Source organism: Thamnophis sirtalis, unplaced genomic scaffold, assembly GCF_051295495.1.
Source record: "Thamnophis sirtalis isolate CommonGarterSnake01/CBP01778 unplaced genomic scaffold, rThaSir2_p1.2 scaffold_3, whole genome shotgun sequence".
Taxonomy (NCBI): domain Eukaryota; kingdom Metazoa; phylum Chordata; class Lepidosauria; order Squamata; family Natricidae; genus Thamnophis; species Thamnophis sirtalis.
Genome location: NW_028261383.1, coordinates 14,399,322 through 14,413,721, shown reverse-complemented (window position 1 = coordinate 14,413,721; position 14,400 = coordinate 14,399,322). Strand labels below are relative to the sequence as shown.

Below are 14,400 nucleotides of genomic sequence, written 5' to 3'. Positions count from 1 at the left end.
GCGGTGGGCACGCTGGTGCGCTTATGCACGCCCCCTTTACGGACCTCTTGGGAATGGGGTGTGGTTGACAGTAGAGAGTCTAAGGTTAAAGTTTTGGGGGTTTAGGGAAGAAACCACTTTTGGGACAACCATGACCTGGGTGACTGAGAATCTGCAGAGACACGCGGCAGAGATGGAAAAAGAGCGCAATGTAACTGGCCACCCGGTTCCCAAGCTCCCGAATATTCAGGCTACGGAATTTTCTTTATTGTTTTGTTTGAGGTAGAAAGTTTCTGCTTGGGCTCAGGAGCCAAATCACTGCTCTTCAACCTTGCATGCGCCCACCTCATCCAAACTGATCCCATTTTTTACCTCCATTTCTCTCCCCCCCCCCACACTCTTCCTTCCTCTCTCTCTTTCTCTCTTCCTCTCTTTCTCCCTCCCTCTTTCTCCCTCTCTCAATCCCTCTCTCCCTTCCTCTTTCTCTCTCCCTCACTCTCTCTCTCTCTCCTCTTCCTCCCTCTCTCTCTTTCTCTCTCCCTCTTTTTCTCTCTCCCTCTCCTCTCTTTTTCTCTTTCTCCCTCTTTCTCCCTTTTTCTCTCTCTCCCTTCCTCTCTCTCCCTCTCTCTTCCTCTCTCTTTCTCTCTCTCCCTCCCTCTTTCTCTTTCTCCCTCTCTCAGTCCCTCTCTCTCTCCCTTCCTTTCTCCCTCCCTCTTTCTCTCTCTCTCTCCCTCTCCTCTTCCCCCCTCTCTTTCTCTCTCCCTCTCTTCCTCCCTCCCTTTTTCTCTTTCTCCCTCTCCCAATCCCTCTCTCTCCCCCTTCCTCTTTCCCTCTCCCTCCCTCTTTCTCTCTCTCTCTTTCTCTCTCCCTCTCTTTATCACTCCCTCTTTTTCTCTCTCCCTCTCCTCTCTTTTTCTCTCTCTCCCTCTTTCTCTCTCCCTTTTTCTCTCTTCCTTTTTCTCTCTTCCTCCCTCTCTCTCTCTTTCTTCCTCCTCTCCCCGCCCCCCCCCCCGTGACAGAAAAGAACAAAGTTGCTAGCTTTCCTCCAAGGGTTAAAGAGAGTGAACAAAACAGTCCTAGAAAGGCATTAGGGGGGCAATGGGGGGGGGGAAACAGGTGAAAACCCATTTCCGGCTGAATCCTCCTTCTTCCCTCCCCCCCCCCCATATTTCCCCCCCCCCCTCTTCCTGGCTTTGCTTTTCTATGGAAGCTGAGCCTTTCTGGCGAGATTAGCATTCAGGAGCGCAGCTGTCCCCGTAGCTGGTAAGTTCGGCTTGGCTGTAGTAGGGAAGGCAGGAGGGAGCTTGCAATGCACAAAAGCCCAGCCAGCCCAGAGAAGGCTGAGAAATGAAAAGGCAGAGAGAGGCAGGGAAGAGTCCACGCCCCCTCTCCTCCCCCCCCCCCCTGCACGCCTTTTGCAATAAATCCATCCCAGGCTCCTCCTCCTTTATTGCAAAAGTCACTGTGGTTTTGTTTTGAGAAGGGATTTTCCTTGTCATCAAATGCTCAAAGATGCAGGCTGCACCTTTAAAAGTGTGTGAAGCCACACAGACACACACACACCAAGAATGAAATGTTTTGGGAACTATTAAAAATAAAAGGCCGAATATTATATTTCCCTAAAGGAGGAATGGAAAAGCATGTTTTTTAGAGGTGGAAAGCAGCCCCCAAGTCTTTAGCAATAGCCCACAGCAGGTGCCAGCGCTTAAGGCGATAAAGAGCTAATTGAAAGAGGAAGCCAGCTATCTAGATGGCTCCATTCATAAGCAAAGCAAATACTGCGGGCAGAAATCCATTCAAGGCGGGCTATTTTGAAAAGCCTTGCTGCCAGGTTTGACAGCTAACGAAAGCAGAATGGCAGGATTTATCACAGCAGCCCCCTCGCCCAAGATCCAGCACACGAAGAAAGCCATTAGCCACAATGGGAATTGCCCAACATCCTTTCAGAACACAAGCCCCTTCGTTGCACAACTCCCCTCACCAAGCAGCATTTCAGGTCCTGTATAAAAAATCCTGCCATTCATCTATCTAATTGGTCAGGTGCCCCAGAACCCCAAGCCCAGATGGTTCTGTTCACCAATAAACAGAATCTTTCTGTTGGAAGAAATGTCCTTCTGGGTTCAGTTCCAGGTGAGGAGAAAGACACTGGAAATAGGGTGGCTATTTGGAAAGATGGTTTTTTAATGGTGGACAGGATCACATGTTTCAGGATCTTGAAGAAAAAGTGCAGAGATGCTGAGAGTCCCTGGGTTTTATGCCCTCTCTGGGCTTTTGAATTTGAGCTTGTATTCTGATTGGTTGTCAGACTCCCATGGGGCCATGGAGGGGCAACTCAGTAGACTGTCCTGAGTCCCAGGTTTGGTTGAGCCTTGCTGGGTGATGATGTAATGAAAGGGCTTTGGGATTCCTATTATGTCTCTGCCTGAAGTGGGGAGAACTTTGTTATGTAGAATAGACTGGCTAAGGCCTTAATGGCTCATTGACAAAGGAGGGGGCAGGGAGCTGCTGTGTCTTTAAAACATGTTTCTCCTTTTCTCATCCAAGGAAATATAATATTCTGCCTTTTTAATATTTCCTAAAATATTTCATTTTCCTAGAGAAGAGGGCTGGGTGCTAACTTCCTACATTTCCAGTCGGCCTCCATGTTATTTCCAGTGTCTTTCTCCCAGCTTGGAACTGAACCAGAGGGATATTTCTTCCAACAAAAGGAAGAAGGGATTTGCTTCTCTCAGAGTCGGCCCCAAATCTTACTTTCAAGATTTCAAGCAACTCGGCTCGTGAACTCATTTACATTAGAAGGAGTCAGGTCTGCCTAAATTTATTTGAAAGCCTCTGTCTGAATTGGGAGGAAAGAGGCTTTTAGTGGTTGCTGACAATATGGGCATCTAGCTTCGTTCAAAAGGCCAAACAGGGTTGGCTCTGGTTAGGACTCTGAGAGGAGATCATCACCAAGAAATTTCACATCTGTAAGATGAACTAGGAAGTCCAAAAACGTCTGGGAAGAAAGACAAGGGCAAAATCCTGTATGTTGTTGCGAACATAACTGTGTTGGAAGAAAAAAATCCAGTCCTGTCCCAATCCGGGATGGGACGGGAACGCTGGAAATAAAATGGAGGCTGGCTACAAGGACAGAAGGTCTCTCTTTATTTGACTTTCTGGAAACGTCAGTGACAGCAACCTGTTCCTGGGGTGGCTGACAAAATGGCTGAGTGAATGGGTGGATTTTGCTAGGGGTTCTGGGGTTTGGTGATTGAGATGCTCCAGGGGGTTGTGCAATTTAGTGAGCCTTGTAACTTTTGCTATTCTAATCGTGGTGGGTAAATCCTATGAGGTCCTAAAAGGTCATGCCCTGTCCTTAGAATTTGGGTGGGAGGAATCTAAATTCGTAACCCCGTCAGCTCCAGCCTGGGGAAGCTCTGGCTGAAGGCATTTTGGATTTCTGTAAATGAATACTGAATGGAATTCTCCAGTTTTCTCAAAAGATATAAAAGTATTTCATTCATAAAACTTAATCATTGGATGGACTACCTGGAGGGTTTTGCGGGTACTGGAGATATGTGAATGATTTGATCCTAGGAAAGCCTTCTTTCTGGTGTGTGTGTGTGTGTGTGTGTGTGTGTGTACTTCCTACAATTGCATGTGCATTGATTCGATATCTATTCACCGTCTGGGTATATATGCATTCAAGATACACTATATTGCCAAAAGAATTCACTCACCCATCCAAATAATCAGAACCAGGTGTTCCCAATCACTTCCATGGCCACAGGTGTATAAAATCAAGTACCTAGGCATGCAGACTGTTTTGACAAACATTTGTGAAAGAATGGGTCCTCTCAGGAGCTCAGTGAATTCCAGCGTGGAACTGTGATAGGATGCCACCTGTGCAACAAATCCAGTCGTGAAATTTCCTCGCTCCTAAATATCCCACAGTCAACTGTCAGCTGTATTATAAGAACGTGGAAGTGTTTGGGAATGACAGCAACTCAGCCACGAAGTGGTAGGCCACGTAAACCCGTCCAACATCAGTGCGTGACCTCACAAATGCACTTGTGGAAAAATGGTCAAAAATTCCCATAAACAGACTCCTGAACCTTGTGGACAGCCTTCCCAGAAGAGTTGAAGCTGTTATAGCTGCAAAGGGTGGACCAACGTCCTATTGAACCCTATGGATTGGGATGGGATGTCACTTACAGTAAGTTCATTGGCGAGGAAAGGCAGGGGAGCGAATACATTTGGCAATAGAGTGTATATTGAAGTCAAGCTCAACTGGCTTTTAAAGGAAGAGGTGTCATCACAAAAATCTTAATTCCTTAGGATTGAATGGATAAATGCTTGCCAACATGATCCATCTTTATTAAATAACTGTAAGTTTCCTAAGGATAAGCCTGAAGATATATTGTACAAAGTTAGCACCCACCCCCCTCCTAGAAGAATGGAATATTTGGAGAAATATTTAAAAAGGCAGAATATTATATTTCCCTAAAGGAGAAACATGCTCTTGGAAAGCAGCCCTCACCTTTCTTGGGCCAGCCTATCTACAAGACAAAAGGCCTTCAGCTCCAGGGTGATGGGAATAAGAGACATGACCCTTTAGGACATCATAGGACTATTTAGCAGGAGACACAGAGCTCACTGCATTGCAATCTCCTAAAAACATTGCATCACCCAGAAAAGCTTCAACCAAACCTGTCAGCTCAGACAAACATGATCCCACAGAAGTCTGACAAGAACCAATAGAGTACATGTTCTTGCACAGGAACAGGAAGTTCAAGTGCAAAGCCCAAGAGAAGCTATTAAAAAATCCTCATTCTCAACTCCATGTGTTCAGCTACACCAGGACCATATGGTTGGTGGTTCTGTTCACCATTAAATCTTCTTTCCAACCAACTTCCATGTTTCCAGTGTCTTTCTCCTCGCTTCGAAGCTGAACCAGGTGGATATTTCTTCCAACAATATATATATTTATACTCTCCATACACCTTTATTTATTTATTTGTTTGTTTGTTTGTTTGTTTGTTTGTTTGTTTGTCTTGTATGCCGCCCACTCTCAGAGGACTCCGGGAACAAGACAAAGACAACATATTAAAAACAAAACCAACATTCACAATTTCTGTGGAGGTAGATGCTTCTCAGCTCCCCCCAGCCTGCTGGAACAGCCAGGACTTGATGGCTTTGCGAAAGGCTGGGAGGGTAGTAAGGATCCGGATCTCGACAGGGAGATCGTTCCAGAGGGCCGGAGCTGCAACAGAGAAGGCTCTCCCCCGGGGAGTCGCCAGCCGACATTGGCTGGCAGATGGAATCCGGAGGAGACCCAACCTGTGAGATCTAATCGGTCTATGGGAGGTAATCGGCAGGAGGCGGTCTCTCAGGTACCCAGGTCCGATGCCATGTAGGGCTTTATAGGTAGCGACCAGCACCTTGAAGCGGATTCGGAGACTAATAGGTAGCCAGTGCAGCTCGCGGAGGATAGGTGTAACATGGGTGTACCTTGGTGCACCCACAATCGCTCGCGCGGCTGCATTCTGGACTAATTGGAGTCTTTGAATACTCTTCAAGGGCAGCCCCATGTAGAGCGCATTACAATAATCCAGTCTTGAGGTCACAAGGGCGTGAGTGACTGTCTGAAGGGCCTCCCGATCCAGGTAGGGTCGCAATTGGTGCACCAGGCGAACCTGGGCAAAGGTCCCCCTGGTCACAGCCGACAGATGGTGTTCTAGAGTCAGCTGTGGGTCCAGGAGGACTCCCAAATTGCGAACCCTCTCTGAGGGGCATATAATTTCGCCCCCCCAGCCTGAGAGATGGAACAGTTGGACAATCTTTGGGAGGGAACATCAGAAGCCACTCGGTCTTGTCTGGATTGAGTGCCAACTTGTTTGCTCCCATCCAGACTCTAACAGCCTCCAGGCGCTGGCACATCACTTCTACTTCTACCTTATTGGCAGATTCTTTTTTTGTTTCTTTTCAGACTTGGCAGATATATTGCTTAGTGAGTGATCTCTTCCTCCCAGGTGCCCAATTCATTTTCTGTCTGTTCTTTCCAAACCTTACAGGAGCATGGAAGCTTCTGCCGTGGACCCATTCCAAAAAGAAGGCTTCTTATCACAGGAAAGTCCTGTCGCTTCAGCTGGAAGGACCTACAATAGTATCCCCTTCCAGAATGTGGCGGAGGAACGTAAGCATTGCAAGCGTGAGAGAAAAGATGTGCTAGTATAAGCAGGAGAGAGAAAAAAGGCTAGAAATGCCAGAGGAACAAGAAAAAAAATAATATAAGAAGAACATGCTGGATCAGACCCTTAGCTTATCTAGTCTGGCAATCTATTCTCACAACCAACTGCACAAGGAAGCCTACTGGTATCCCAGCGTATGGCCTTCAGAGGGCCTCACTCTGTCATCACAACTAATAGGCATTGCTCTCCATGGCTTCCATAAATTGGCTCACCTCTTGTTTGAAGCCGGCCAATCGGAGAGCCGGCAACACGTTTCGTGGTAGCAAAATTGAATTGTTGAATTCCAAGTCGGATTCAAAGTCAAAGTATGTTGCAGACTTCCTGTTGTCTGTCCTGTTTTTTTTTCAAGATTTAATTTCATTGGGTGACCTCTGGTTCTGGTATTTTGGGAAGGAGAAAATGTTCACCTTTTTTACAGGGGATACACAGTGTGTGGATACCATGAACTGAGAGATTATCTAATATATCTCTCCCCCCTCCATCTATTTCATCTATCTATCTATCCATCCATCCATCAATTTATCCATCCATCTATCAATCCATCCATCCATCTATCTGCCTCTATCCATCCATCCTTCCATCCATCCATTCATCCATCCATACATTCATCCATATCTATCTCTAATCATCTATCCATCCATCCATCCATCCATCTATCCATCTATCTGCCTCTATCCATCCATCCTTCCATCCATCCATTCATCCATCCATATCTCTCTCATCTAATATCTATCTATCCATCTATCCATCCATTCATCTCTCTCATCTAATCATCTATCTATCCATCTATCTATCCATCCATCAATCTATCCATCCATCCATCTATCCATCTATCTGCTTCTATCCATCCATCCTTCCATGCATCCATTCATCCATCCATATCTCTCTCATCTAATCATCTATCTATCCATCTATCCATCCATCCATCTCTCTCATCTAATCATCTATCCATCTATCCATCCATCCACCCATTCATCCATATCTCTCTCTAATCATCTATCCATCTATCTATCCATCCATCCATCCATCCATCCATCCATCTATCCATCTATCTGCCTCTATCCATCCTTCCATCCATCCATTCATCCATCCATTCATCCATCCATATTCTCTCATCTAATCATCTATCCATCTATCCATCCATTCATCCATCATCCATCTATCACCTCTGTCTGTCCATCTGTCCTTCCGTCCATCCGTCCATCCATCTATATCTATCTATCTATCCATCTAATTTATATTTACTTATTGGTATCCTGCTTTTATTATTTTTACAAATAAATCAAGCCGGCAACTACGTCCAACATAACTGCCTCCTATTTTTCCCACGACAACAACCCTGTGGGGCGGAGTGGCCTGAGAGAAAGTGACTGGCCCAAAGTCACCCAGCTGGCTGTCATGGCTAAGGAGGGGCTTGAACTCAAATTCTCCTGCTTTCTAGCCTGATGCCTAAGTCACAAAACCAAACTGGCTGTCAAAACTTGCTTTATACTCTTACATTTCCTTGGGTAGCCCCTTATACCTTTCAAGTAGTTGAGCCAACTTCACCTCCAGGAATCGGGGCCTTTGTCGAATACTGAGTTGTTTATAGAGAAAGTTTCCTAATTATTTTAGAGTGGACACTTTCAAAGAAGCTAGTGAGGACAGACATTGGGATGGAGTTCTTGCCAAGCAAACACTAACTCATGTCTAGCATTAATGAATTGGACAGCAGGTTGTTCCTTTAAATATATTTTTTCCAGACAGGGTGTAGAGTTAGTTATCTGGTTTAAGTATCTGACTGTACTGATTCCTCAACTGGACTTTGACTTACATCAGATGTTTCTCTTCATTTCAGATGGGCAGGTGTGGATCAGAAGAAATGATGGAGAGGTGTCACAATCTGTGCTGGAGAACAGTTACACATGCCAAGATGTAGAAGACACTTTTGGAAATTCAGGGGCCATGAAGGAAAACGGAAACCTGGTTGGTGAAAGGAATGAAACTTTCGCTAATTTGGACATTGGTTCCCATGAAATTTCAGTCCACCCAGACCTTCCAAAAGATGGAAAAAACCACGAGGCTTCTTCCTACGTAGAAAGTTGGGATGAAACGTCAGATAGGAACATGCATTGGAAAACCCACCCAGGAGAGAAGCCGTTTCAATGTCTTGAATGTGGGAAGAGTTTTGGTAGCAACTCCGAACTGATTAGGCACAAAAGGCTTCATGCAGGAGAGAAACCCTACAAATGCCCCGAGTGCGGAAAGAGCTTCAGCCAAAGCAGAAACCTCACTTCCCATCAAAGGAGCCACATGGGAGAGAAGCCTTACAAATGCTTGGAGTGCGGGAAGTGTTTCAGCAACAGCGGCATTCTCACTTCCCACCAGAGGAGCCACACCGGAGAGAAACCCTATCAATGTTCAGAGTGCGGGAAGTGCTTCAGCCAAAGCGGCATTCTCATGGCGCACCAAGCCATGCACACGGGACAAAAGCCCTTCCCATGCCTGGAGTGCGGGAAGAGGTTCCGCCAGCTCATACACCTTACCTCCCACGAGAGAATCCACACGGGAGAGAAACCCTTCCAGTGTCCGGAGTGCGGGAAGAGTTTCCGTCAACATATACACCTGACTTCTCACAAGAGAACCCACACGGGAGAGAAACCCTTCCGGTGCCAAGAGTGCGGGAAGACCTTCAGCCAGAGTTCACACCTGATTCGGCATGAAAGGACCCACACGGGAGAGAAGCCATTTAAATGCCTCTTGTGCGCAAAGAACTTCAGTCACAGCTCTGAACTGGTTCGACACGAAAGAACCCACACGGGGGAGAAACCCTTTAAATGTCCCGAGTGTGAGAAAAGCTTCAGTCGCAGCTCTGAACTCATTCGACATAAAAGAATCCACACTGGGGAGAAACCCTATAAATGCTTGGAATGCGACAAGAGCTTCGTCGACAGCACGAACCTTATTAGGCACCAGATAAGCCACACGGGGGAGAAACCGTACAAGTGTCCAGAGTGTGGGAAATGCTTCAGTCAGAGCAGAAGCCTTACGGCACATCAACGGATTCACACAGGGGAGAAGCCCTTTAAGTGCCAGGAGTGTGGGAAATGCTTTAGTCAGAGTGGGATCCTTGCCGCACACCAAGGCATGCACACGGGACAGAAACCCTTTAAATGTGTGGAGTGTGGAAAGAGGTTTCGTCAGCACATCCACCTGACCTCCCACCGAAGAATTCACACGGGTGAGAAGCCGTTTAAATGCCCGGATTGTGGAAGGAGCTTCCGTCAGCATATACACCTCACCTCTCACAAAAGGATTCACACCGGGGAGAAACCCTTCCAGTGCCAGGAGTGTGGCAAGAGCTTCAGTCACAACTCCATCCTTATTTCTCATGTGAGAACCCACACCGGAGACAAACCTTACAAATGCTTGGAGTGTGGAAAGAGCTTCACCTGGAGCAACCTCCTGATTAGACACGAACGAACTCACACGGGGGAGAAACCTTTTAAATGCCCAGAGTGTGGCAAGGGCTTTAGTGAGAGATCACTTCTTAGTAAGCACCAGCAGCGTCACACAGGGGAAAAACCCTTCAAATGTTTGGAGTGTGGAAATAATTTTTTCTCTAGCACGCTTCTTATTCGACATCAGAGGACTCACACAGGGGGGAAACCACTGAATATTTGGAGTGTGGAAAACCCATCAGGAATTGTTTGAGACGACAAGAGCCGAGGTGACGCAGTGGGTAGAGTGCAGTACTGCAGGCTACTTCAGCTGACTGTTATCTGCAGTTCGGCAGTTCAAATCTTACCAGCTCAGGGTTGACTCAGCCTTCCATCCTTCCGAGGTGGGTAAAATGAGCACCCAGATGGTTGGGGGCAATATGCTGACTCTGTAAACCGCTTAGAGAGGGCTGAAAGCCCTATGAAGCGGTATATAAGTCTAACTGCTATTGCTATTGCTATAAGAATTTGAAGAGGAGAAAATTATTAGTCGTGATCAGAATGGGACAAAAGTTGTCATGCTCTATGTCCAGCAATTATTTACCAAAAATTTGCAGAGTAAGGCACCATAATTATTCTTTTTGTGGAATAAATTTTTTTGTCTTAGCACAGTATCTCATCAGGAAATCCCAAGAAGCAAATGTGAAGCGGAAGTGCACAAAGCAAGGCAGGATAGCTATATATTTCTCAGAAACTAAACCATCATAAATCTATCATTTTTGTCTAGGTCCTCTTGACTTCCTTGAGAAGCGTGAAATTGAAGAAACTCACTAATTTAACATTTATGGTTCCAGTATGTTTCTTAGTCACTTCAGCTAAGATTCTGTAGGTCAGTATTTCTCAAACTTTAAAATGTTTGGAGTCCAACTCCCAGATTTAGAATTAGGAGTGGTTGGAGTCCAGACATCTTATAGTTGTTAGAGTGAACATGTGTGATTGAAAACTTTTCTGCACTACGTCTTCTTGTACGAAAGTCACTCCTTGCCATTTCTGTTTATTTTCCTGTTTTTAAATTTCATTTGGGATCATATTAGGCCAGAGGCTCCCAACCTTTTGGGCACCAGGGACTGGTTCCATGGAGAAGGTTTTTCCGCGGACCGGAGGAGTCATGGTTTTGTGTGCTGCCTGCATCTCATGGATGGGGCTTCATTTGTTTGCGCGGACCGATTTCTGGCATGCTGCAGGGGCCATTCCATGGAGCAGGAGTTGGGGATCCCTTATATTAGGCAGTACTCAAAGGCCTAGTTGATGTTCATGCCCTAAAATGGGGAAAAAATGTTCATTTGTCAAAGCAAAAGGACCACTACATTTAATGTAAGCCAAACATAGATGACTTACATTGTGTTGGAAGAAATGTCCTTCTGGGTTCGGCTCCAAGTGGGAAAAAAGACACTGGAGACATGGAGGCTGCTTGGAAAGATGGTTTTAATGGTGGACAGGACCACATGGCTGGTGGAGAAGAGAAGGGAAGGGGGAAAGGGGCAGAAGAGAAGCTGAGTCCCTGGTTTTATGCTCTCTCTGGCCTTTGATCTTGAGCTTGTATTCTGATCTTGAGTTTGTATTCTGGTTGTCAGACTCCCTTGGGCCATGCAGGGACAACTCTCTAGGCTGCGTTTTGAATCCAGGTTTGGTTGAGTTCTCAGATGTCATGTGGGGAGTTGGGTAAAGGGCCGATATTATCATGCCTTAATCCCATCACTCTGGAGCTGAAGGGGAGAATTCTTTATTATGTAAAGTGGACTAGCTCAGGCTTTAATGGCTCAATGACAAAGTGGGGGTGGGGAGGAAGCTGCAGGCAGCTATTCTGTCTTTTAAAACATGTTTCTTTCTTTTCACATCCAGAGAAATATTCTGCCTTTTCAATATTTCCTAGGATATTTCATTTTTCTGGGAGAGGCCTGGGTGATAACTTCCTACAGTTGCATGCTTAAGTGTTGTGAAGGCTGCTCATAAGCTAAGTAAGGCTTAAATATAGGTTTCTGTGTGTGAGAGAGAGGGGCTATACCAATGGAGAAGTCATGAGAACATCTGTCATAATTACAACAAATATATATATTAAAAAGGAGGAAACTATTGTCATGGGAGCACCAGTGAGAAACTTAGAGACAGCCATTTTTGGTCTTTTTCCAAGAATGTGTCTCCATCCATTTGACATTACTGCCACCTTGTGGCCACATTGCATAATAGCACCAGGCATCCTTAATATTGCTCATCTGTCATTGACATGTGAAATTGTTTGAACTAAGGCAAGAAAATGCTGCCATATTGACAAGTGGTCCTTGACTTACAACACTTCACTTAGGGACCATATGAAATTGCAACAGCACTTTTAAAAAGTGACTGTTTTTTCACACTTATCACCATTGCAGCATCCCCATGGTCATATGATCTAAGCTTGGTAACTGACTCATATTTATGACGGCTGCAGTATCCCGGGTTCATGTGATCCCCTTCTGCAACCTTCTGACAAGCCAGGTCAATGGGGAAGACAGATTCACTTAACAACAGTCTTACTAACTGAACAGTGGTGGTGATTCACTTAACAACGGTGGCACAAAAGGTTGTAAAACGGGACAAAATGTTTCACTTAGCTTAACTGGTCATTCACTTAACAACTGTGGCAAGAAAAGGTTGTTGAAATGGGACAGTGATTGCTGTATTTGCTGCCTTGCTTAATGACAAAAATGTTGGACTCGAGGTCGTAAGTCGTGGACAGCCTATTTTGTGCTTTTCATTGTAGCCAGATAGGAAACTTCATCTCAAAAAGCAACATTTGTGGGGGGAGTGGGGACTGGACAAAGCTGTAAAAATTCTCCTGGTCACCGAAACGTGCCTAGATAAGTCAGCAGCTGTATTTGAGTAGTAATATGTCTCTGAATTTTATCTTTAACAGAATACCACAGTTGGAAGGGACCTTGGAGGTCTTCTAGTCCAACCCCTGCTCAAGCAGGACTCAACTATTATACTAAAGCTGGAGAAGCTCTGGTGTGTATTTCTTATCTGTGGAAGTCTGGGTTGCTGCCAAAGTCTTGTCGGTGTGTTAATTTACTGTGAATAAATTGTCTAGCAGTAATCTTGTGTTGGCGTGACTCACCGTACAGAGGGGGGTCAGAACAATGGTCAGGCAGGTATTTGGCAACTGACGTGTCTGTAGACAGTTGCAGCAATCTTAAGTCACATGACTGCCATTTGTAGCCTTCCCAGAGGACTTCCAACAAGTGACGTCAATGGGAGAAACTGCATTTGCTTAATGACCATTGCAAAAAAGGTTGTAAAATGGGTGAAACTTAAGGGCTGCTTCACTTAGCGCAGAGGTTCCAATCCCAATTTTGGTCCTAAATCAAGGACTACCTACAACTGCATTCAAAGTCCACACCTTGAATTGTTAGAGGTAATATTCACCATCGCTGTAGTGGCGCAGTGGTTAGAATGCAGCATTGCAGGCTAACTCAGCCCAGTGTCAGCAGTTCGATCCTGCATTCTAACCACTGCGCCATCATGTCAATGATGTTATATGACAGCCTGTTGCCCCCAACATGTATTCGAAGGACGGAAGGCTGAGTCAAACCTGAGCTGGTGATGATCGAACTCCTTTTCATTCAACAATGTCTGGCCAAATGCAGAGGAGGAAAAGTCTGTTGGGAGTTTACTCCTAGTGTTGGGTAGGCAATATATATCTAAATACAATAACAAATGGTCATTGTTGCTTTAAATGAGTGGATGTACTTAACAGTTGTAATTAACTAAGTAAAGGTTCCCCTCGCATATATGTGCTGGTCGTTCCCGACTCTAGGGGGTGGTGCTCATCCCCATTTCAAAGCCGAAGAGCCAATTCTGTCCGAAGACATCTTGTGGTCATGTGGCCGGCATGACTAAATGCCGAAGGCGGACGGAACGCTGTTACCTTCCCACCAAAGGTGGTTCCTATTTTCCTAGTTGCATGTTTTACGTGCTTTCGAACTGCTAGGTTGGCAGAAGCTGGGACAAGTAACAGGAGCTCACTCCATTATGCGGCGCTAGGGATTCGAACTGCCGACCTTTCTGATCGACAAGCTAAGCGTCTTAGCCACTGAGTCATCGCGTCGCTTATGTGCCATCAAATCAAGGTCAGGTCTGAGTGATCACATGATTTTCTCCATGATAATCTGTCACTAACCTGGTCCTTCGGCTCTTCTACAGGCCATAATTTCAATTTCCTTCTACCTTTTTCCAGCATTAGAGCCTTTTCCATTCTGATGGAAATGAAATCCAAGAGAGAATGGGGAGGAAAGACATGTCCAAGGAACTAATATCTTGGTACACAAGCCCTTCTCTCTCCTTCCTCTCTTTTGTTGAAAACCACTTTTGCCCTTATCTGATCTTCTGCTCATTAGGGAATTCTGGGAGTTGAAGTCTGCATGTTGTGAATTGTCAAGGTAGAAAATTAATTTGAATACTAATGGCATGGTATCAGTAATATCAGTCTCCACGTAGTCTTCTCTCTGACATCAAGAATTATACATAAAACAAAATACACACACACACACACACACAATATCTGCAGAATTTTAGTTGAGGCAGTCCTCTTATTTTTGATAAACAGGAGGAATCCTGTGAAAGTCCTTAACTTACAACCTGTTGTGGCCCACTAGCAGAGCTGGCAGCAGATTCGGACAGTGAGGAGGTTGGGGAGGAACATGGGCCAGTCCTGGAGTCTGGGGGGGCTCTGATGA

General features: G+C 45.5%; 1 protein-coding gene across 1 annotated transcript in view; it reads left to right on the top strand.

The window, feature by feature from the left end:
* Window positions 1-14,400, top strand: part of LOC106544840 (uncharacterized) — a 45,616-nt gene that overhangs the window by 29,006 nt on the left and 2,210 nt on the right. Inside the window, 2 exon segments of the mRNA XM_087708001.1 lie at window positions 8,346-9,723; window positions 10,928-10,932. Of these exon segments, the coding sequence (XP_087564127.1) occupies window positions 8,346-9,723; window positions 10,928-10,932 (1,383 nt within the window).